Source organism: Podarcis vaucheri (assembly GCF_965113315.1).
Source record: "Podarcis vaucheri genome assembly, chromosome: 3".
Lineage (NCBI taxonomy): Eukaryota > Metazoa > Chordata > Lepidosauria > Squamata > Lacertidae > Podarcis > Podarcis vaucheri.
The window spans coordinates 39,083,887-39,108,787 of NC_138761.1; the positions used below are offsets into that span (position 1 = coordinate 39,083,887).

At 39.5% G+C, this 24,901-nt stretch overlaps 1 protein-coding gene across 1 annotated transcript in view; it reads right to left on the minus strand.

Moving 5' to 3' along the window:
* The window catches only part of ZFAND3 (zinc finger AN1-type containing 3), a 135,171-nt gene that overhangs the window by 15,290 nt on the left and 94,980 nt on the right, over window positions 1-24,901 (minus strand). The window contains exons 5-6 of the mRNA XM_082214900.1: window positions 18,815-18,880; window positions 8,789-8,959 (exon numbers count right to left, since the gene is read on the minus strand). Of these exons, the coding sequence (XP_082071026.1) occupies window positions 8,789-8,959; window positions 18,815-18,880 (237 nt within the window). The remainder of the gene's footprint in view (window positions 1-8,788; window positions 8,960-18,814; window positions 18,881-24,901) is intronic.

The following is a 24,901-nucleotide window of genomic DNA, read 5'->3' on the forward strand; positions in this document are numbered from 1 at the left end:
CCACAGTTTGTCGTGCCAACATTACAAACTGATTCATGGAAAGAAAAAAGTTATGAACTCCTCATTCTTCTCCTCTTGCATGGCCAACAGGGGAAGAAGGGAGACAGAGGGAGCCCAAGGCTTGCTTTGGCCCATATGCACATCAAGCTAAGCCATAGTTCTGTGTGACTTGACAATGTGGCCAGCTAGAACTAATATTGTTACTTAAGAGGGTTTTTGGAACAGCTCAGATTTAGCAGGGTTCTTTTTAAAATTGTGGAATATGTTTTTTATGTTAGTAGTTGAACTTTTGCCCACTGAAACTTGATACTAATAGTGCATTTATGAAATGAGTATCCACGATGCGAAGCCAAGCCCCCAAACACTCCACTCAACGCTTTGAAATTATCACTGTCTGAACATTTGGCTGGCGTAACTGCCATGTAGAAATGTCTTGTAGGAAAGTGGCATTGCTCCAGTATTGTTGATTTAAAGGTTAGCCAGTCAGAGAGACGCAGAATGAAAATCTGCTTTCACATTTCTGTTCCTCACCAAAGCCTGCAAAGTGCATTGGCAATTAGCAATTCCTCTCACCTCTCCCAGTTCGCTGTGTGAGAAAGCTCAGAACTCATCTTACAAATTGCTCTTTTGAAGATCAAAGGAAAGCTGAATTTGTCTATGTGTGCACTAGATGAGATTGTAATTTAATGGAATTTTCAGGGAAGGCTTGGTGGCATGTTCCTATGACAGCCCCAGGATAGAGGATTCAGGGGAGCTCTATGACTCTTCCCTTCTGAGCGCCTTCCTTGCCTTTAATTGGCACCTCATTAGAAATTAATGAAAATGACACCCTCTGTTCTTACTGCTCTAGGCACAGCACACTACAAAAAGCCCCATCACAATTCATAACACATTCAATTTATATGGCAATAGCTCTTAAGCATTATTTATGAGATGTGAATTTCTTGTCAGCAGTTAATAACCTATACAGAAAAGAAGAGAATGGGGGAAAAGAGACTGTGAGCACACACAAGAAAATATTTCAGCAGCAAAGAGATGCCTTGTTCATGTTTAAAGCGCATTTGCAGTAGCTCTCATCTCCACTAAACTGTTAAGAGGTGGCTCCCCCCCGGCCAGTCCTACAACCCTCTTAAATACAACTAGTATCCTAGGATGAAATGGTAGCTATAATGCTGATGGATCTGGAAGATATTGAAATCATAATCATGAAAGCTCTGTGGAAGGTTTGAGAATAAACAGAAGTAGCCATGCCCCACTGTTAGCACTGAACAACAAAAACCCTCATCAAGTGTCATCTCCCAAAGCACACAGAAGGTAAATGTCCTGTGAACACCTCTTCATGGTGAAGAAGGCCTGAGCCAAAGGAATCCAGGAAAGATGGCCTTTGACAATGTAGACTTGCATTCTTCCCACCACCCACTAAAATAAATATTTTTTTTTTTGCCAGCAGAAGGTTGAGTTGTCTAATTTCTTTGTTGAAAGCATTAAGAGGGAAGGAAATTTGACTCAAACGTAAGCATTATCAGAGCACAACTGCTTTTCACCTGCAGGAGATCTTTTGGGTTCTCTTAAATTATTAGGATTCAGAAGCTATAAAAGCATAAGCAATACATCAAAGTAGGATGTATGGAAAATGGCAATCTATAAATTATGCAGACCTAAGCCTTTAAAATAATTTTTAGCTCCAGGAGTTAAAGACAGCAATCTAAATGGTGTTTTAAAGGTCATGAAGAGGCCAAGGTAGATTCTAGAGTACAGTCATGCCTTGGGTTACAGACGCTTCATGTTGCGTTTTTTCCCGGTTGTGGACTGCCGAAACCCGGAAGTACCGGAATGGGTTACTTCTGGGTTTCGGCCGTTGCGCATGTGCAGAAGCTCTAAATCGTGCTTTGCGCATGCACAGAATTGCAACCCGCACATGCGCAGACGTGCTGCTGCGGGTTGTGAACGTGCATCCCGTACAGATCACGTTCGCAACCCGAGCGTTCACTGTACTTACATTCTGTATTTCTGGGGATCCAAATCTATTAGGATTGTCACCATGTTGCATACCAGGAAAACATCTAAAAGCAGCACTCCTTAGAACAGATTACAAATCACAGGGACTAACAGTTTTTGGGACATGGGTCACAAATTTAGACAACTACAAGTATAATTTAAGCAGTCACTACAGTACTCAAGCAGCAACCAGAGCCTTGGGGGCAGTTTTTCCTTTAGTCTGCTGGCATGTCAGCAGAGGGGCTGGTGGTTCAGGCTTGACGATATCAGAGCCAAGAATCGGAAGTCCTCCTGCTCCTCTCAAAGTGTGCCATAAACTCCTGTTGCCCGTGCCACCTGAGGCACTCTTGCAATCCAGGAGATGAGCAGTAAGTGAAGTGACACTTAACACTGAAGTTGGAAGCAAAAGCAAATCTTCTAACACAGAGACGCAATGCTATAAATGTAAACACTTCTTAGACACTACTTTGAGAGTTAAAAGTTCACAGCATGGCAGGAAGGATAAAGGCCAGGTATCTGAGAAACCTTGGAAGGAATACAACATTGTGCTAAGGTGAATGTTCCGTCAGGGGAAGCATTTCAGTTTGCCAGAAGCAATGATCCCCTCACTCTTCCCGGAATACATTGTTCTAGGGGTTTTCCTGAACTCCCCAAGCCAATTTCACAGGGGGCACGGGGGGGGGGACTAAGGAGGGGGGACCCCATTGTGCAAGTCAAGTCATTGCACAGGGCTTCCACTACTGAGAATCTTGCCCCTGCTGTTTGTGCATGCAGAGCAGATAGTGGCCTTGGCTTAATAAAGAGAGTTTTGAACAAGCCTTTTGCCTGTGCATGCAGCCTCTTCACTCCTTTTTCAGTGTGAGCCATCAAACCAGGAAGTCTCTAATTAACCAGAGCTTCCTGTTTACTCTGAAACAGTTAACTACGGCTACTAACTTCAAAATGAGCCACAACCTTAAACCAGATCTTGGCTTTTTGCGAAGTTGTTAACAATAGTTTACATAAGAATTATTAAGCCCAGATGAGACTGTTTGAACACAGCCACTGTCATTTAACATACTCTAGAGAGGAAGCAAGCACAATGAAGAGCCTCATGACAAATAAAGAATAAAAGATCATGAAGAGCTTTCATGGCCGAAGATCCTTTTTTGTCAGCTGCATGAAGAGGCTATTCTATTTTCTGGGGTGGTGGTTTGGGCTGAAAGAAGTGAGGTCAGAAGAAAACGAAATGCAACAGGTACAGTGGTACCTCGGGTTACATACGCTTCAGGTTATAGACTCTGCTAACCCAGAAATAGTGCTTCAGGTTAAGAGCTTTGCTTCAGGATAGGAACAGAAATCGTGCTCCAGCAGCACGGTGGCAGAAGGAGGCCCCATTAGCTAAAGTGGTGCTTCAGGTTAAGAACAGTTTCAGGTTAAGAACAGACCTCCGGAACGAATTAAGTACTTAACCCGAGGTACCACTGTATTGGCTGTAATAATTATGCTGAAGTTTTAATGTATGGGAAATTGGTACAATGACCATTTATTAAGCAGTGTTGATAACACAAACATGGGTAAACTTACAGAACAGATTAATCATATGTTATCAACTTTCTATAATAACTGACATTCAATAATGCCTAGAGAAGAGTTAAAAAACAAAATGGAAATAAAGAAGGTAGAAATTCCTCCTTTCGAAAGAACTAATTCTTGCCATATTTTGCTGTCGGGGAAGTATTACTCATTTTCCTTAACGAAAATTGACAATATAAAAGCTGAAATAAAAACTTAAAGGCAAAAATGTACAAGTGCAAAGTTCCAGCTATCTGTTTTGCTATATGCACAGATGCAAACAAACAAAATCAAGGTATGCCTTCCAAAAATTAACTTTTCAGTTTTAAAAATATTTTCAACAGATATAGCCCCATGTTTTGGAGTGGTGGAGGGGAGCAGGTACAAAACTAAAATGTGTCCTGATAAAGTGGTGGAAATTAAGAACCCCAGAAATCAGAATTATACATCTGAAAAAGACAATCCTATTATTATTATTATTATTATTTGACACAGAAATGAGTAACTTAGAGTTTCAATGTTTATTACTATTTTCTGCTATTTAAATTTTAAATTCAGCTGCTATAGTTGCTCAAAGTTACAGAAATATACAGAAATCCACAAATTCTTCATTAATGTTAGCCTAACCTGTATTGGTATGGATAATTTCCTTTTTTTGCCTTCCAGCTATGACATATATGTAGAAAGAACTTGTACCCACAGAAGATAAATAAAATTCATTCTTCAGCAGCTGAGTAGTATTCCCAAAGAATACTATAATAATAACAATCTTTCTGGCTTGTACTAGCTTGCCAGTAGAACGGGTAAGTCACAACTTTTATTAACCCCACACTGATGACTCCTAAATGGAATCTGTCCTTCAAACTTCTTAAGCAGCAATACACAGAGAGATATTTTGAAACACTTGTAGTATCAAAATTAGCAATTTCTCAGCAGACCTGACATAAGGTGCCTCTACGTTGTTTTAAAAATTGAGGAGCAACAAGGTCAAGCTGACCCTTATTCTAAACACTTCCACAGTTAGCCTTTCAGGGGTGTTTTTTTTACTTATAATTTTGTTCTGTATATAACTTTGCATCCTCAACTAGACAAAGCTGGAAAATATTAATAGTGAAAATATCAGATTTTTAAAATAGTCTATACATTCTTTAATAATGTTCTCAGTAATTTGTTTCGGTATCTCCATTGTCTGGGACTTACTGCAATGGAAAAGATACCAAAGAATTTAATCAGCTAACAACAGAGGGCCAGCTCCCGGGATTTGCTTTTTGCTTACATGGACTCTGCTAATATTGTTTGTATATGCCATGACCAACACATAAAATCTCCCCAATGGCAGTGCACTGTTTATTGAATTTATAATGCACTGAACAAACAATATAGCATTTTATTTATTTATTTATATTTAACAAAATGTATATACTGCTTGACTAATAAAACATCAAAGCGGTTTGTAAAAAAATATTAAAATTATCTATTAAAAAGCAAGTAATTAAAAGCATTTTAAAGAGAATTAAAATTAACAGTGAAAGATTAAAACAAATCAACATATATATGTCTGGATAGGCTAGCTTAAACAAAGTTTTCATTTCCTGCTTAAAACGTTTTCGTATATAGAGTTGTTGAGTGAGAAGGGACTCCAAGCGTCATCTAAGTCCAAGGTAATGTAGACTAGTGTAGCAAAGAAGAGTTTGGATTTGATATCCCGCCTTTCACTCCCCTTAAGGAGTCTCAAAGCGGCTAACATTCTCCTTTCCCTTTCTCCCCCACAACAAACACTCTGTGAGGTGAGTGGGGCTGAGAGACTTCAAAGAAGTGTGACTGGCCCAAGGTCACCCAGCAGCTGCATGTGGAGGAGCGGAGACGCGAACCCGGTTCCCCAGATTATGAGACTACTGCTCTTAACCACTACACCACACTGGCTCTATGTGATGTCAACAGGCAGGGAGTTTCAAAGGGCAGGTGCTGCTACATTAAAAGATCAACTTCTTACAACTGTGGAATGAGCATCATGTGACATCTGCAATAGTGCCAGGTCCACAGATCTAAGTGGCTGAGTGGGCATATATGGGGTAAGGTGATCTCACATGTAAATTGGTCCCAAGCTGTTAAGGGCTTTATCATAGCTGTCAACTTTCCCCTTTTCTTGCGAGGAATCCTATTCGGAATAAGGGAATTTCCCTTTTAAAAAGGGAATAGTTGACAGCTATGCTTTACATACCAATAGTAACACAATGAACTTGGCCTGGTAACAAATCAGGAACCAGTGCAGACCTCTGAGCAGAAGTGCTATATGCTTAGTTTCTGGGCCAAACAGCAAGGGAAGACTCACAGAAAGAGCACTGAAGTAATCCAAACTTAAAGTCACCCGTGCTTGAGCTCTCCTGGTCCTGTAATGGTCACAGCTGTTGTATCAGGTGTAGCTGGTAATAGATGCTCCTAGCCATTGAGGATACCTGGGCCTCCAGTGAAAAAGCTGGATCCAGAAGCATCCCCAGACTGCGTACCTGCTCCTTGAGGGCAGTGCAACCCTATCCAGGGCCAGCAGTTGACCCATATTTCAGACATGGGAACCATTCAACCACCGTGGCTCTGTTTTGCCAGGATTCGAGCTCAGCCTATTTAGGCACAGGAAGTGCTTTTTCTTTGGCACGGAGTTATGGACATCACACTAAACAAGAGGCTGCTTCCTGGGTGGGGTGGAGCCACTCTGTTAGCTTCCCAGCAGGCAGGGTGCTGTTGTTTACCGGGAGGGAGAGGTAGAGGGGAGAAGCAGCAGGAATAATATTTGTCAGGCCATGAATGTGGTAGTATAGATTAAGCTACTACATGGCCCATCCCTGCTTGAGGAACTTAAAATGTAATAGTTGCAAACATGTCAAGGTAGTTTCAACATAAGCACCGGCCTGGCTTATAGCAGTCCCTGACATGCCCACTTCAGATATAGCCTAATAATTATAATCTCCACTGCCCTATCCATGCTTCATGTGCCCTTCCAAAATCCATATTTATCAAGCTTTCCTGCTGTGTATTTTCTAAAGTAGATAATTTACAAAGTGTTGTGTTATTAAAATATTATGGTAGTGCAGTTAATAGGTCTGGAAATGGGTCTGCTAAGCACCCTGTGGTTAACATGCTGACTAAGCTGCAAATTAGCATCTTCTATTCTCATCTCTGAATGCATCAACAAACATTTGGGAGCTCAAAAAGGCCATCAAGGAACTCTTACTTTGGAAAAGAATGCAACTTGCACACAGAGAACAGGATGGGGGTTCTTTGGTTTGTCACTCTGAATTTATTTGCATGTTTTCAAGTGGACTTTTCTGCAAATGTAACTGTAATTAAGTTTATGAACTTTAAATGAAACAGGAACATATCCAGTGAGGATACTAGGTGCCTGCAAAGGAACCTCAAAGGACAACACTGCCTAGAAAAAGAAAACTATGCTGGATTGAACATATAAACCCATAAGTATTTGGATTTGAAGATATTACTGGAAGACCAGAAGCAGGCTGTTAAAAATAGTATCTTTAAGTCTTTATGGTGCATTTTAGTTAGCACATAATGACTGCTTAAAGAGAAGGAAAATGCTTTCTACTAAAGTGTGATACAAACACTCAATATCTGTAATTTCTATTTATATTTTTATATATAACACACCCACAGACCAAGCGAAGTTAAAAGGTCAGCATGTTGCTTCCAGTGTGATATGAAACAAAAAAATTACTTCTTCAATTAAAACTTAAGAGTTTGAAGAAGAAAATAAATAGATTTTTTTTATTATCTGTGAGTATATTCTTCAGAGAGACACTAACAAGCTCCTTCATTCAAACTGTGACAGAAGCAATAATAGAATAGCATCTAGTGCAAACATCATGCTTGGCAAACAGAATGTACAGAGACATGTTACAATGACGGCGGTTCTCATCATTTAGCTCACATTTTACTGAGAAAGCCCCCCAAAAAATGTTTAAATCACAAGCTTGTATGCACTAAATGTTCTGCAGTGATGGCCTGCTTTATTATGTTGATTTAACTAGACATATGTAAAAACCCTTAGTTATAACTGTACAGACAGTTTGGCCATTTAATTCATACCTAATGCACATCATGAAAGAATAATATTAGGCGAATGCACAGATTACTCTGAATAAAGGTAAAGGTAAAGGTACCCCTGCCCTTACGGGCCAGTCTTGACAGACTCTGGGGTTTGTGCGCCCATCTCACATTTATTGGCCGGGGGCCAGCGCTGTCCGGAGACACTTCCGGGTCACGTGGCCAGCGTGACAACGCTGCTCTGGCGAGCCAGAGCCGCACACGGAACGCCGTTTACCTTCCCGCTGGTAAGCGGTACCTATTTATCTACTTGCCCCCGGGGGTGCTTTCGAACTGCTAGGTTGGCAGGCGCTGGGACCGAGCAGCGGGAGCGCACCCCGCCGCGGGGATTCGAACTGCCGACCTTTCGATCGGCAAGCCCTAGGCGCTGAGGCTTTAGCCCACAGCGCCACCCGCGCCCCTTTACTCTGAATACACAGCAACAAATTTGGTTCCTCTAACAGAGTATTGACATCTGGAGACAGGGTGTACATTGCTATTGGGGAAAAAAGAACTGGAGTATTTCTCTGTTATGTAGTTCAAGGTGCCTCATAAGCAATTCCTATAATTGCTGCTATGTTGCAAAGGATCCCTTGGTTTCCTGATGAATCACTGCGTTTGATCCTCCCTCCTCCAATAAAGAACTATCTGCGCATGACCCCTCAAGGTACCATGTACAGATCCCTGAATTCAAACACAGCTGTTCTTCACATTGCAGTGAGCAGAGAAACCTTTACAAGAATGGAAGCTCAAGACTAGACACTGGGACTCCCCCATGTGTGAGGAGTCACTAGAATTGACCCATGCCTTTAATATCAGATGAATGATGCATTTGTTGGCACAAAAGCAGAAACACGGAGCTACTGCCCAGAAGGAAAATCCAACAAACTGATATATCTTTACTTGGATGTATAATTGACCTTTATAACCTACCTCTTCACACATGGAGTACAAAGCTTTAGTATACTTGTGAAGGGATTTAAGAGTCTGGACTTTTTGTAAGGTTGCAGCCACTTCCAATACTGTACAGATTTCATTATTTTTTCTCTACACCGGTGCAAGCTGCATCACAACAACATGACCCAGATTCCCCCCCCCCGACATACAAGTGTGGGGTGGGGCAGTTTGTAAGAGTCCTTACCACAGCGACATGATCCCAGTTCCTGCTGTACCAGCTCCAGTTTTGTTTGGCACTGGAAACACCTGCGTCTGCTCTTCTGTTTAGAACGGCTAATTTCTTCAGGCCTGTCATGACTGTCCTCCAATAATCGTGGCCGCTTCTCAGGAGATGCCTCGTTCTCCGACTGTGAATCTGTTGTTTTATGAGAAACATTGGAGCACAGTGTTAGCTTTTCTTCCGTGAGGCCTTTACTTTAGTCACGAATTAATGATGTGCATATAGCATCGCTGGCAAACTGTGTGTTTCTTTTTATCCCCTTGCATATATATAAACCCAATTAGTAGTCAAAACAGGCACCAGGTAAAGATGCTATTAGCTTTGTTCCCCACAAGGCCCCTTCCTGGTTTACAAAACCAAATGCAAAATGAGTTGGCGTACTCTTACTCTCAATTGGTTGTGGCTCTGACTTTGTGATGACACATGGAGAGAAAACACCAGCCTAGGCAACTACAAGCCTTGCTTTTCATTTCATTTGTAGATTTTCCTATACATCTTCAGCCTCCCCACTGTCATGACTACATACAAACCAATTCTGCTTCTGAAGAAAAAACAATTGAACGCAAATTCAGCCTATTTCCTGGCTGAGCGGGAGAGAGATTTTTAGGGCACAGTGTGCTAGCTGCAGCTCCAATAACCACGACGGCACATGAAAGCACCGTACTGTGCCTCCCTCTCTCTACAAGAACAACAATTTAAATGTAAATGATTATACACAGACAAGATAAACTAAACACAACATGTACCTACCGCTACAGATCCAAAATCCTTTGAGGATCTCTCTTTAAAGCCAGTCAAGGTACTACATATTTTAATAACCTTATTTGTAATTTTTGCTCTCCCGGAAAACTAATGTTATTGAGAAGGAGTGGAGATAGGAAAAAAATTGCTTTACAAAGCTGTAAATTGAAAGGTACTTCAGGTAAGCCACCTACAGGAAGAGGGAAGCTAACACATTTAATGCCCATAACATTCAGAATGCCACAGTGTGGAAAGAGGCATTTTCAAACCTACAATCCACATCAAAAGATGTGTCGAGTGAGGACCAAGTGATTAGACTGCCCAGCTGGAATCTATATAATGGCCTCGTTTGCTTGTAATAGTAAGCCATAGTTAAACAATAGTTTACCAGGATCGAACACGTTGCTCAAATTACGCCTGCCTGCCCCACTTTGTCATGCAGGGAGGAAAGAAATAAGAATGCTGATTTAGTATTATGTGTGACCCATGGTTTCATCATTGCTTTTTCTCATGGTGTGCTTGGGAAAAAACAAACTACGAATGCCTGTTTACATACAATGTTAAGGCAGTGCTTGGGATGTTTTCTACACTGCAAGGCAAAGTGAGGAGGGTGTCATATGGTGTGATTTGCGTACTGTGTATTAGCATTCTTCATGTGATTTATTATATTTCTATGCTGCTTTTTATTCACATGAATCACAAAGCGGCTTACAAACAATAAATAGCAATAACAGAACAGAACATCACAAATACAACATAAATCATGTAGCATAATTAACAAATCTTTAGTAAAACAATTATAAATCATCAGTAAAACAACTACAGTCTATAAAAAACTACTAACACAACAACAACAAAAATAGGCAACGGCACAATTACAACAAAAGTCATATCATAGGATTCACAAAGTACTACAGAATTCATAATCCATAAAACAGTATTAACAACATTAACGAAATGGCAACCAATAAAATAAACTAAGCACTGTTTAATTCATATACACACACTCCCCACCCCCATGACTCATATTCTTCCACTCTATTCATTCAGTTTATTAAAAGACACGTGCACATAATGCATGTGGCAACAACTCTGTTCCAAAGGTTCCTCTCTTCCCTCACTGTTCTTCCTCTGAAGCTTCCCTGTGAAGGCTCCTAGGGCCAGAGGGTGGGAAAGGCAGGTGGAAAAGGCCACTGCCTGGTGGCCAGCACAAAGTCTCTCTCCCCTTACCATAGTTTCATTCACTCTGGCTTATTACATGCAAAGCAGGCCATTGTATTTAATCTACTCTACTCTCTCTCTCTTTCTATGTGTAGTATATTACATTTTGATCAAAATCAAGTGTACAAACTAACTGCAAGTTAAATTTCTAAATATTTCTAATAACGTAGTGCAAGTGAAAGGTTATGCATTAACTAGATAAGCCAGCACTTCCCCGTTCTGCATTTCAAACCACGAGAGGGCTAACATAAGGCTATCATCCAATAGTATTTTTAAAAGCAGAATGGCATATTCAGCCCTAGACTTTGAGATTATATGTAACATTAACTATTCAATGTGTTGCATGCCTAAAGCTCTGTGAGAATAGTTCAGTAAGATTTTAGGTCTCTGGATACACCTGATAAAGCAATTTGGTTACTACAACAAACATCTTACATAATAGCATGTAGAGACAGAGTGTGTGGCGTGATGGGAAAGTTTTAAACTTGCTGCCTGAGTTACTAAGCAATTGCCCCATACAGGCTCCCTGCATCTTCTGGGTTATCATAAAGGGGAAACAGATGAAAGTGCCATACTCCCCATTCTCCTAGTGTGGAATCTTTAGTCTTATGATATGATGAACAGCAATGATGCTGAGAGAAATGTTCCTTTACTCTCCCATCCAGGTATCTTGAAAGAATGGGAAGTGGAGCGGGACATCTGGAGATGGCAAAAGACTAAGAGGGAATGGGACTACTGTCTTTCCAAGTCACAGCAGTAGAGGCTTCAGAATATGTTAATGTGTTCATTGGAAATATTTTATAAATAGATAATGGTTAATTAAGCAGCTTAAAGCAACAGCACTCTAGTGGATCTTTTCATTGTAAGCCAGAGTTGACTAATATTAATAGATTATATATAATATATACACACTATCAATGTTTAATTGTTTCTATGATTATTTTTTTACATTTTTAATTGTTCTTATTTTTAGCTGTAAGCTGTCTTGAGTCCCTGCTAGGGAGAAAGGCAGGGTATTATAACAACAACAGCAGCAGCAGCAGCAACAACAACAACAGGCACCTAGTATAATTGGAGTATGCCTACATTTATCTCATTTATTAAATAAATTTATATTCCACTTTTCTATTTCTCAAAGAACACATAAATAATATGATTGTTTTACCAAAGAATTGCTGCTAGTGTCCAATGTCTTGCGGCACCTTCATTTTGAAAGTAACACATATATAACATGTGCTCAAACACTCCTAAATGTGAACAAACACAAACAGGTATGCCATTTGCCTCTCACCTGGCCATTCATACTAATGGAAGCGAATTTCCATACAAGGAGATCCCAAGATCCCATCCCCACTCTTCATGGTTAGAAAGCAAGTAATGAGGCTGGTTACAACACAGGTGTTTTTTTTTTTTGGGGGGGGCTGTAAGCGCAAGGCAGAGTTCTGTGCTCATTCACCCTGTGCCAAGAAGGCTGACTTCAGTGGTCAAGACACAGAGGAAAGCCGGGGCTTGTATTGTGTTCATGAAATGGGCTCCCATGCCCAGGAAGGAACAACAACAAACAGAATAGGTAGTGGACAAACCAGTGTCCAGAGATTATGTCACACTGTGAGAATCTATCCACCTATCCTCACTTTCCATACAAAGCAAAATACTTTTTAATCAAGACAGGCATGAACATAGAAAAGTTGAATTTCTACAACTGTCACTCACCTCTGCTTCTTTGTTATGTAGCCCCATGCCCCAAATGACATGCTTAAACTAATGTCGATTCTGGCCTGGTTCACTCATGACATTAGACCGTAGTTAAAAACAAACTAAGGTTGAAATGTAAAAGCGCAGCATGTTGCTGCACATTGCTAAAAGTTCTCTCTCCATGCCCTCCTCAGCTGCCTAGATACAAGCCAGAGTCTGAGTTGTGATATCCAAACCATGAGGCCAGGTTGGGGTAACACTATGCTGAGGAACCTGGTGAGATCTCACTGGAGAACAGGGGGTGGGAAGAGAGAGAGAAAGGAAGGGTGGTCTTTACCACAGTGTACTGCTGCCACAACACAAGTGAAAAGAAGGATTTCACTAGTGTACAGTTTCTAAGGATGCACATTCTTCTAATTGTAGATACTCTGCAATATTGGAAAAAGGTGAAATTAAGTCACTCAGAAGATCAAAATTTCTAATGCATTCTTGAAGCAGAGGACTTGCCTTAAAAACTGTTTTGTCTCTGGCTGCAAGTTACATTTGTTCCTTACGGTCACTGTTCATGCCTTTATTATTCAGTGTTCTCGTCTCATAATTCTGAAATGAATTGTGTCAGGACTTGTCAGTGCTGAATTTCAATCTCTTAATCTCCTGACACAGTACAGTTTACAACATGCACACACATAGCTTCCCTAACAGCAATTGTGGCACTTCCCTGATGTTTCAGAGAATTATTTTCCTCAACAGAGATAAGAATGGGGAAGATGAACAAGGGAATATGTAAACAGGAAGGAAGAGAGAAAAAGATAGAAAGTATCAAGGGAGAAAAAACTCCTCAATCTCTACTTGCTTCTCAAGAAAGGACTCGTTAGATTAATCTCTGGCATGATGACAGTATTTGAGGCATGGCTTTCAAGGGAGGTTTTTTTTTTTAAAGACCTATCATAGCCTGAGAGATTGACATTTATGATCCCAACCACTGTGCAAACATCAGTAAGGGCAATAACTAATGAGCCTTCAAACATCACTGCCACAGTTCCTCCGACTATTTAAAAAAGGAACTTAAGATATCAAAATGAAATCCATCAAGAATTCTGCACATTAGGCACTGGTTGTAGAGGGAAGAAGGGATGGAAGAAGAAAAATAAAGGAAGGAAAAGACACAGGAAACCAGAAGCAAGAAGCGACAGTAAGAGTGCTGGGCCATGAACAAACAATGACTTGATCAGGTGGTTTGCTGAGGAATGAGAGAAGACAAAGAACAAACACCAGAATCTATACTTTTCCATATAAAAATGTCTGTAGACAGCTCATGGTTTTAAGAAATAGGCAACACTCTTTTGGTTAGAGGAATCTGCTTGGCCCACTGAAGAAATTTATTCAGAACAAGCGCTACTTCAATTTTCATGTATACACAATTTATTAACAAACAATATTTTGCCTTGAGTCTTAATTGCTACAAACTTGGAACTGTGGAACCAAGATCTTTGCAAGGTATGTGATGTGTATTTCAAAGGCGAAATCATAGCCTTTGAAATCTGCATTTGCTTGTAGCTGCTAGAAACTAAAAACATAAGACAACAATTTTTAAGAAGTTATTGCTTATTTCCCAGCTATAGCTGTGTAGAAGAGATTGTACACACATTCCATTTCTAGTTTCCATTTGTGTTTTTTAAAAAATACATTTAAAATGGCCCTTTTACAATAGAGAATTTGAAAATTGCTTTTAAAAATAAAACACTTATTATACTTAACCTTATTTTGAATTATTTCTGCAATGAGAAAGGCTGAAACAGAAAACTTGGTTTGCATAGAAACAGCCAATTTATGATTTTAACCAGTCCTCAACAACAAATTATTCCGAAGAAAGTCTCTGCTGCTGACTAAGAGAAATATCTAATATTCAGCCATTGACTTAAACTACCCCAGAGAAACAGCTTTATAACTGGTAAATCAATGATATACCAACCATGGCATGATGATTAAAAATTAAGCATACAAAAAGTGTTGTACACAACTATTGTAGAACTGAAGAGAATACCTAATACAAAAGTACAGAGTAAAATGATTTAGAAATCATCTGCTGCAGTGCAGGAGGAAAGATAATAGGTGATCACCACCCAGGGCAGTAATGGACCTGACCAAGTCATACTCATTAATTTCAATAGATCTAATATGAGTAAGAAGTTGAATATCACCCAAAGTATTTGTAAAAGCATATTTGCTGATATGTCATCATATGTTATTTATATATGTCAATATTTTATATATGAAATTGTTTTACTTTTTATATATGTAATTGTTTTTTAGAGTTAAATCACTGCAAGGTGTTTTATAGGAAGTGATCCATAAATATAATGAAATACGGGGGTGGGACCCATGCACCCTCAGAAACATGGCTGCAGTTCAATTTCATTTTCCGAGATGTTACACTAATATAGTGCAGGAATATTGGAGAGAATTCTAACCTGCCCCTTACTGAACCAGACAAGATGCAATTCCAATTTGAGTTACTGTAAGCTCTGTATGTTAAGAGATGCACATGCATGCTCACACAGCAGATGGAGTTCTACAAAGAACTAATTTAAATAGTGAAACATAGTTTGGTTGGCTGTGGTTGCTTAATGGTGCGAGGAAGGCACTATGCACTTGTGTAGACACTATCATTTCCTCTAATAGTAAGCTGAACTCGTGAGCACTGACAGGATTGTACCCAAACTGGGTTCCTGAGAACCAAGGAGGTGCTATCAACAAGATTTGCAGAAGTACAAAAAAAGAAAATAAAATCCTAGGGTGCAGGGGGGCCTACGATAGACACTTTGCCAATGTTAGTTATTTTTAATGTATAGTAACCATAACGATAGTAACCTCAAATCTTTTAAATGCAATCCATGGGGTGCAGTGTACTAAATGCATAGCATCCTTTCACATTTTGCCTCCCCTCCGGAAAAAAGATATGGAAATATGGAGGAGATAATACAATTGATATCAGAAATAGGCAGCAAAACCAGACAGTAAAATTCCATCAACATCCATCATGCTATCTTGGTACATTATCATCTCCCACCCTCTATTAGCCTCTGCTGTGTCAGTGCAAGTCCTGGACACTTTATCCTGTTTATAATTGCTGATGAGCGGTAATAAGGCCTCTATGCCTCAGCTCCTGTACGTTCCACTTCAGTGCCCGCCTATTAGGTGATAACTTTTATTTACAGCCTTGCTTGATGTGCTGTTCTATTAGTACAACGGAGCAGTGAGCAGGGTAAAAAAGTGTCATTAATGGGCGCTGTCACTGCCAGGACCTATGATGTAGAGTACACCTTTGTCGGTGTTCCATCATCACATGCCTTCCAGTGAGAAGGTCCAAAGAGAGCTGAATTTGTAACATGGTGCCCGCCACCAGTCAAATACTAAAGAGCTCCTTAAAGAGCACCTTAAAGGTCAAATGAAACAACAAAACTCTCTCAAAGTTGTTTTTATAATAAAAGGCCTCACTAACCTTTTTTATACTGTTAGCACAGACACTTTACCACTGCAGAGCAATAGCATACCTAATTAATGGTGGAACCAGAGGGTTGTGGGGTTTTTGTTTTTTTTTGTCCTTGCTGCACATATTATGCATGATAAAAATGTGAGCGTAAAAGAAGCTAAAAAAAAATAACAGCCAAAGCCAAGAAGCTAGTCGTTGGATTTGGTATATCCACTGCACTTACTTTCTAGCATTTCCAAGCAAATTGACACCTTTAAAAGCTTTAAAGGCTCAATCATAGCTGCTGCTCCCAATCTAGCAAAGCACAACCCTGTACTTAACAGATAAATATCTCTACAAACTATGGCGGAATTATGTCCTGTTTGACTGGGACTACTTTTCTTGCAGGAAGAAGCTAGAAGGTATGTATTAAGCTTGAAGGTAGGCACAGACAAATCTGCCATTTTTTGTTTCTCTCAGTTTCTCATTTTCCCAGTTTTGAAGTTTAGTTTGCTTAGATTCGTAAACTGACACAGAAGTCTGCACAAAATAACCCTATCATTTTAATTACAGTGTATTTCAATAAAGTTGTGAAACTGGTGTTTATATTCTCAAAACTGCTTAGAAGCCTGTTTTGGCATTAAGTGGTACATAATACATCTTGTTCTCATTTCTCACAATGTATGTATTTTTAAAGCAATTTTGCTTAATACATATATTTATGAAAGTAATGTTTTAATAAACTGTGTTTTGTACTAACACACATATTTTTCTATAAAATTCTCTATAATAATATGCATTTTTGTCTCCATTTTTTGGTCCAAAAATGGCATTACAAAATTCAGAAAAGTACAAATTTCAAAGGGTAACAGTGTTTCAGTTTCTGTATTGGTCTGGGAAGTGCAAATTAGGTAAGTTTGTATTAAAATGCAAATAATGTTGCCCATGCCTATTTATAAAGGTCAAAATAAATGCTATCTGCAAACATGTGAATGCAGCCAGGGCCAAGGCCAAGGCCAAATTTACCGCATAAGTACTTACACAGAAAAGGGACGGGGCCCCAACACTTTTCCTATTCAATATATTCAACATAAACATTTTAATAGTGTGAAAGTATTATAGACACCAAACCTACCAGAGGTGAAAATTGAATAAAGCAGGAAATGCCGTTCCATTCCTTTGTGAATCTTATGTGGTTATTTCTTTTCAGAAAATACAAGGCCGGACTACTGGGATAGAGAAGATTGGCTTCACAGCTATTTTAGACGCAAAATATTTTAGCACTGAGAATGTTGGAGCTAACCATTAAGGGGCATTTTCATTTATCTCTACCTTAACATAAATGGCTTCGTATGATGCTAGTGAATGTAGCAGAATCACTATTAGCTGCTGCAATTTCAGAAATGGGGAAGTTTTCCTGCCTCCCCCTTTCCAAAATTATTCTGTTTCTTTAGTTTAGATGCATTCATAGGCATATCCCTAAGCTAATGACATATCAGTTTTCATGCAGCTACACTGAGTGTCAAAATCAATGCCACTGCCCTTAATTTGACACCTATGCACACATCAGAACCTATTTACTCAAAAAGGAGGTTACCATCGTGTTACACATTTGCATTCTCTTGAGACACTGTGGGCAATTAAGCACAGAGGCTTCATGGCCCAACGAGGCCCCAAGCTTAAGACACCAAGGGGCATCTACTGCTTGCTACCATGTATTGATGGTCAATGAAAGCCATTCTCTTTGTTCATGGAAGTAAGACCACAGCAAAAAAGAACAAAAAAAAGGGGGGGAGAATTTGTTCAGTATCCAGCTTCTGCCCAGAGATGAAGTGGGCGCTGTGCTTGCTTCATCCAAAATCTGTTTTGCTATTATTTTTCTTACTCTAAATAAGAATGATATCTTAGTAAACTTTATTTTTGTACAGAGCTAGTAATCTCTTCCCACCCTCAAACACTTGGAAACTAGGAATTCTGATGGAGTATAGGTAACTCAGCTGATTATCTTGCTGGGGTGGGTCTTAAATCTAGCAATGGAGATCCCAAGGTTTTTGATACCAAAGAATTTCAACATTTGTCCTGGGGATTCATATATACACATATATATGAGAGAAAAGTCACATACTGGTTTTGCAGTGGACAGGATCCTGATATCCTGCTGATAAGAAAATCTTAAGACTACACTTGTGCTATTTCCAGATCATAAAGCATAGCTTAAGATGGCCAGTAAATAAGGTGGTGCACCCCAAGACACTTGTGTAGACTGTTCAATTCCAGAATGTTTCAGTGGGTATCTCCTATGGCTAGGATGCCAAATAACTGACTATTATTTCAAATATTGCCATTGCAAAGGTAGAAGCTATAATTTTGCTTAATTTTGGTATCATTTGTTAGAAAGGTAGGAGGAGTGAGGACTACTTGCCCTTCAGCCTCGAATAAATTGAGTGACATGCATTGCAGCATAGCAAAGCTTTTCTACTGCCCATCTCCTACAGCTGTGCTCATTGCCAAAAAAGGAACATTAGTAGTCAGCAGTGGTACCTGTCATGGCCTAGGACAGCTCAGGACTCTCTTGCTTGTTGCAGGAAGTAAGGAGTGTCCCTCCACGGTAGTATATTTTAGCATAAATGGTAACTTCTAATTTGATTTTTTAAAAGGTATTGGGAACCTTAACAATTTGTTCAGCTGTCTTTTGAGGTTTGGTAATTCTTGATGTTTCGGTGAGTGTGGGTGATTGTGGTTATTTACACCTGCGTGGTGAATGTGCAGCTCTTGGTTCCCAGTGTTATTTTTTAATATTGTTCTCTCCTTCAGCATACTATATAGCTTGATGTGATTTTTAAAAAGAAATTAAGATTTACCTGAATCGCAGGATCTTTTGGTTGCTGTGGTTAAGGAGACATGAGCTGTATCTGTGCATGGCCCACCTGAAAACAGAGAAATAAGTCAGTTCCAGAAAATTACTTTTGCATTGCTATGTTGGTCATCCAGAACAGTATAATATCCAAAGGCATATAGGTAACTAATACAAACTTGCATAGACATGCTACAAATGCTGTGGAAGAGTCACAACAATAATACTGAAGATGGAACTCTCTGCTCCTACACCAAAAAAAGGACATCATGAAAATTCTGCAGTAGGATAATAAAGTGGAGAGGTGTGATAACAGTCATGGCCAACACTGTTGAACAAGGCAACATATGCTACAATAAATTCTATATAACTTTACATATATTATTTAAAACCAATATTAAATTAAAAAAAATGATGCCCTAACCATTTAGCAATTGGCCTAGTGACTGGCTTCTAAATTTCCTAGCAGACCTCAACATGTACCAGAGCAGAACTCTCCAGGGAGCTTGTTAAGCCAGCTGCCTAATAATTGTCTGATATATTGCAGTAAACACACATACCTGATCAGTTACGCTGAAATAAATTGACAGCAAATGTAACTGGCAACACTGCAGCTTTGATAACTGATTATAACCTTATAGCTTAAAATTAAGTCATTATGGTAAAAGGTGAGTCCCCAAGTACCAATAACTGAATGCAAAATAGTGTTATGAAAATATGCCTCTAGTTATGTCAATGGGCTTCTACTTGTACCATATTCAATATGCATGCACCCACAAATCAACACAGCTGGTTAAGAGGGTGATCTGTGAATCAGAAGCTGCAAGTTCAAATCTCACCTTGGCCATTAACTTGTTAGGTCACTATTTTCTTAACCCTCCATCTGCAATAAATGGGTAAAACTGCCTCCTCTTACAGATTTCTTAAACATCTTGAATAATCTAAATTGTGGAAATGCCTCTGTGTAAGTTGCCCTCACTGCCACTTCACACACACTATTTCCAATACAGGCAGGTCCTGCTTTATGAATGCTTGCTGTGCAAAAATCCATTTATCCGAACACAAGGAACTAGTGCCCAAACTTTGCTGTACGCACCACAGATTCCATGGTCAGGAACACATTAGAAATTTCTCCATAGGTATCAATGGAAATTGTCAATTTGTTATGCAAATGGGAATTGTTGACTCACTTTGCAAACACTTGCCTAACAAACTGTTTCCAGGGAACACACTTGTGTTTGTAAAATGGGACCTGCATGTATAGATGTCTCAGTACGAACAAGTCATCATGAATACTTATTCCCTGTGGGAAATGCAACATGTATTGCAGCAGTTAGCGGGCACTGATGAGAGACTGGTTTTGTTGTCCTCCAAGGAATTCACCAACATTAGAAGACAATTTCTAGGGAGCTTTCCCATTGCACATTTCAAGCTGCTGCTTAAAAGGCAACCAGTGAAACAAAATGGAACCCTAGTGAGTCCTTACTGTAAGCAACATTGCAAGAGTTTACTCAAATTATAAAGCAATGAAAATGAGGTGCTTGCTAGGCTAACAATACCATGTACCTTCATTTTCAGAAATCCTGCTACTTATCTTCCTGAACTGCAGTACGGAATAATTTAACAGCCAAATATGAAATTGTTTACATAAGGTAACCATGAATACAATTTCTATACATTTAGACCTTTATCAAAATAGGATAAAGCTCAAGAAATACAGGTGGAAATATATATCAGCAGTCTGAAAGCGGAGATGGGGTACCTTTGGCCTTCCAGATGTTGCTGAACTACAACTCCCATCAGCCCCAGCAAGCACAACCAAAGATCAGGGATTATGGGAGTTGTAGTTCAGCAACATCTGGGGGGGGCAAAGGTTCCCCACACCTGTCCTAAATAATGTTTGTGACCCTGAGGCATAGAAATCTCAAAACTGAATTCTTCCCACCTGTGTCAACTACTTGGTTATGGTTATAAGGAATCTGATCTTGGATTCATTATATGGGGGGTTGTTGTGTTATATTGTTGTGTTATTTATTTATGATATAAATAATAAATAATTTTTTATTTATACCCCGCCCTTCCCAGTTCAGAAAACAGGGCTCAGGGCGGCTAACAGCAAATTTAAAACACTTAATTGATGCGATAAAATGATAAATATCTTGCAAGTGCAGTTCAAATAAATTTTAGCCACCATATACTTCTGAATAGAAGAGTAAAATAATTACAGTGCAGGTAGGCTAGCCGTGAGAAAAAGTGCTTTTACTATGAAATATCAATAGAACGTAGGAGTATAATGTATTTTGTGTTCAGATTTTATCTAAATCTGATTGTATATTCTTTTGAAGAACAGATGAACATTATTTTTCTACAATTCAGGCACCACATAGCCTGAGTTGGAATTGTGATGAAGTAGTTCTATACTTCATCAGGTTTCAGAAGTGAAATTTGATAGAACTTATTCTAGACTTCATATAATGGAAGAAGTTCATCTTATTGTGGAAAAAACAATAACCAGGAACCCACATTTATTGTAGGGTAAAACATTTAGTTGCAATCACTGTAGATTTAAACATCAAAGCATATCCAGGCCTTCGTCATTATCCTCTAATGCAGAACTTCACCTATCGTTCTTTTGCACTCTTTTGCTGAGAACTGTAATAAAAAATGCTTTGTGTATTGTCCAATCATATATTTCATAAGAAACACTGACTGAAAAGCAACTAAGCAGCAGTATTTCCAGCAACTGCTCTTACCTCTAGCCACAAATCAGCAGTTTCTGTGAAATTTTTCAAAGGTAGATGAAGAATAAAACATGCTTGCTTAAGCCCCTCACTGACAGAATGAAGTTGTTCTGTGATCAAGTATTCTCCTATCTATGTGTCAAACCTCATGAGATGTTGAACACATAGTTTGCCACTGAGTACAAACTTTCCCCACACAAATTGCCATTGTAGGGGGATCTTTCCTGCCTGTTGTGGCTTTGATCTGGAACAAAAATGCTCCCAGGACCCACCCACCCCAGTATACTACAGATGTGGAAACACTGATCTGTATCAGAACCACAGCAGGAGTCAAAGCATTAAATCTAATCTGAGTTTGAAATAGTCCACTGCCCCAGTTTAGAATGAAGCCAATTGATCTGTGCTAGGCACCTGCTCTTTGTCAGATTGCTACCACAGTAAGTACTATGCCAGGCATAGGCAAACTTGGCCCTCCAGATGTTTTGGGACTACAACTCCCATGATCCCTAGCTAGCAGGACCAGTGGTCAGGGATGATGGGAACTGTAGTCCCAAAACATCTGGAGGGCCAAGTTTGCCTATGCCTGTACTACGCATTCAATTGGTACCGGATTGGTCGTTTTCAACCTTTGTATCTACTAAAGCCTCCCAATGCTAGAGAGAAAAACCTGTTCTGATATCTCACAACTGTACACAAGATGAGAAAGGCGAACTACTTAACAAAATTCATGCTTAAGTCAATCCTAGAAAAAGGCAGACAAATACTGGAAGAGAAGGGGAGAAACTGATAAAATATAGCACAGAGATACTTAAATGGCTTAACCAAACTACAGAAAAAGGTTTATGGCCTGATAGTCAAGCCTCTTCTACCAACGACAGGTACCTCCAACACACACACCTCACATTTTGAGAAGCATGGCACTAGATTCAACATGACATTAAGGCATGTTCTAACCTAAAGTGTTAGTTAAGGCTTCAACAATTACATTTGGATGTAGATACGAATGCACAATGTTAAGGCCCCATTTCCATATCACTCAGTGAGTTGTGGAAACTGTTTTAGAATCAGTCTAGGTTGATTTCCAGCTGAATAAATCATATGACTGCCAACCTTTATAAGGCTCGGCACAGGCAGAATTTTTGCATATTATAATGGCAACTGTATTTTGGAATGCTTGCAATTAAAAAAAGGAAGCCCATATCAACTAAGAAATCAGGTTGCTGAACAGACATCTAAAAGTTGAGATATCTTGCTATCATTCTTTTGGAAGCCTGCATAAATATTAACTAAAATGGGTAACTTTTTAAAGATTTATTGTACTTCCAATATTCTCTCTTAATTAACATGACATTTACATAACACCACAATTAATTTTCAACTACAGGCGCTGTGGACTAATTAGAAATGCATCATCCCTTATTAAATACCTTGTCAATTTCACTCCCATCATAATCTCCTTGATGATTTTACCTTTGCAGGATTAGACATACTGACATACCAAATCTCACAAGATAAAGTTTGGGTATCTAAATTAGAAGTAAAGCATATGTACACACATTAGTAAGTTTCCATAATACAGTTTTTGCTATAACATCCCTCGGTATGCAGATGTGTGCAATACATTATTTCCCATGTCTGTAATAATACTAAAGCCACTATATGGAATGCTTCACCAGAATTTTCTCAGCAGCCTGGAAGGGACCCTAGATTAACAAATCTATTTGACTACTTCCATCAAGTTTCAATACTTTCTTGAGAATATATAATTCCTGCAATATTTACTAAATAACTTTGCAAAAGGGAGTGTCTGACTGGGTTAAGTTTACACAGTCAGAAAAGGGGGAAAATAGTATATTCATATGGGTAACATCAAATGTTTGCCATACTCAAGAGTAAACCCACTGTAATCAATGGTCTTAAGCTGATTCAATGGGTCTTAATTAGATATCACTCATGGTCTTTGACAATCGCTTTGACAATCTACTTTCTTCTGAAACATTAATGTGGGTGAGATTAAATAACCACCAAGAAACTGCCTGTAGATACTTTTGAGGCACTAAGAAAGGCTGCAGCTACTGTGATTTCCATCCTATTCATCTCCTGGTTCTTTCAACCACCCTCCTCTCTCTGTGACTTCTGGTTGTTACAGGATGCACAGTGAAGAACAATACCTACATCTTCTTTTGTTCACTGAGGCCACATGAAAGAGGTCTACAAATTTGGGCTGGTCATGGTAGCATGCCAGTAACAACTGACCTTACCAATTCTGAGTCCTCTCATACATACAAAGGACTCTGGAGCTAAGAGCAGGACAGGCCAATATTGCTTTATGCTGTACTTTGGAGAAACTCTGAATTAATAAATAAAATATGAGTGCTCTAGGTGTCTCAAAACCATCAGCCAGTGAAGAAGTCAGTAAAGTAGCAATGACTACTAGAGCAGCTGTTCCAAGAACATAGAAGAAACAGAAGCTCCATATAATCCTAGTCCCTACAGCTACTTAGCTCTTTGCACTGATAACAAGCAAGCAGACAATGAACAAGTGGCAGTTCTTCTGTATATTTTGGAGAGGAGAAGGAATGAAAGAAAGAGGAGGGGCAGATGATGGGAGGAAAGCTGGATAGGTGGACTGAATTTCTCCTATGGGAGATGCACTGGGGAAACCCAGCCAGATGGGCGCGGTATAAATTGTTGTTGTTATGATGCACTGACACTTACAGAAGGCAGAACAGGAGAGCTAGAAGACAAGGTAATTGGTGAAATTATCTGAGCCCCACATCCATTGTTGGCAGACAAAGAGCTGCCTTTCAGTTGCCCTATGGTTGTCCTGAAGGCTTCAGCTGTGGACTACAAGTTAGTTGCTTTAAGCTTCAGTAGGTGGGATGATGACAAACTACTCCTGAATTGTTAGCTGCTCACACTGATGGGATACTGGGACCAGGGCAGGTTTTCATTTATCTTGTGCAAGTTGTATTTTGTGCAAATTGCAGCTTCTGAACTTTCTGCTAAGGGAGCCCCCGACACAAAGCACATTACAGGTATTTAACTGGGATGTTATCAGAACACGGATTACTGTGGCAAGGCTGTCATAGTCCATGAATGGCTGTAGCTGAAAATAGGCACTCTATGCTACCAATGCCACTTCAGCCTTCAGTGAGAATGCTGGATCAAGAAGTACCCCCAAGCAACAAACCTCCTCATTCAAGAGGAGTGCAACTCCATTCAGAACAGACCGTCAACCCAATTCCTGGACACGAAAACAGTCAATTCACAGCACCTCCATCTTGTTCAGCCTCACTGCCTCCAGTCATTGGTCCAGCGCCTGCACAGCCTCACTCGATTCAGATGTCAAG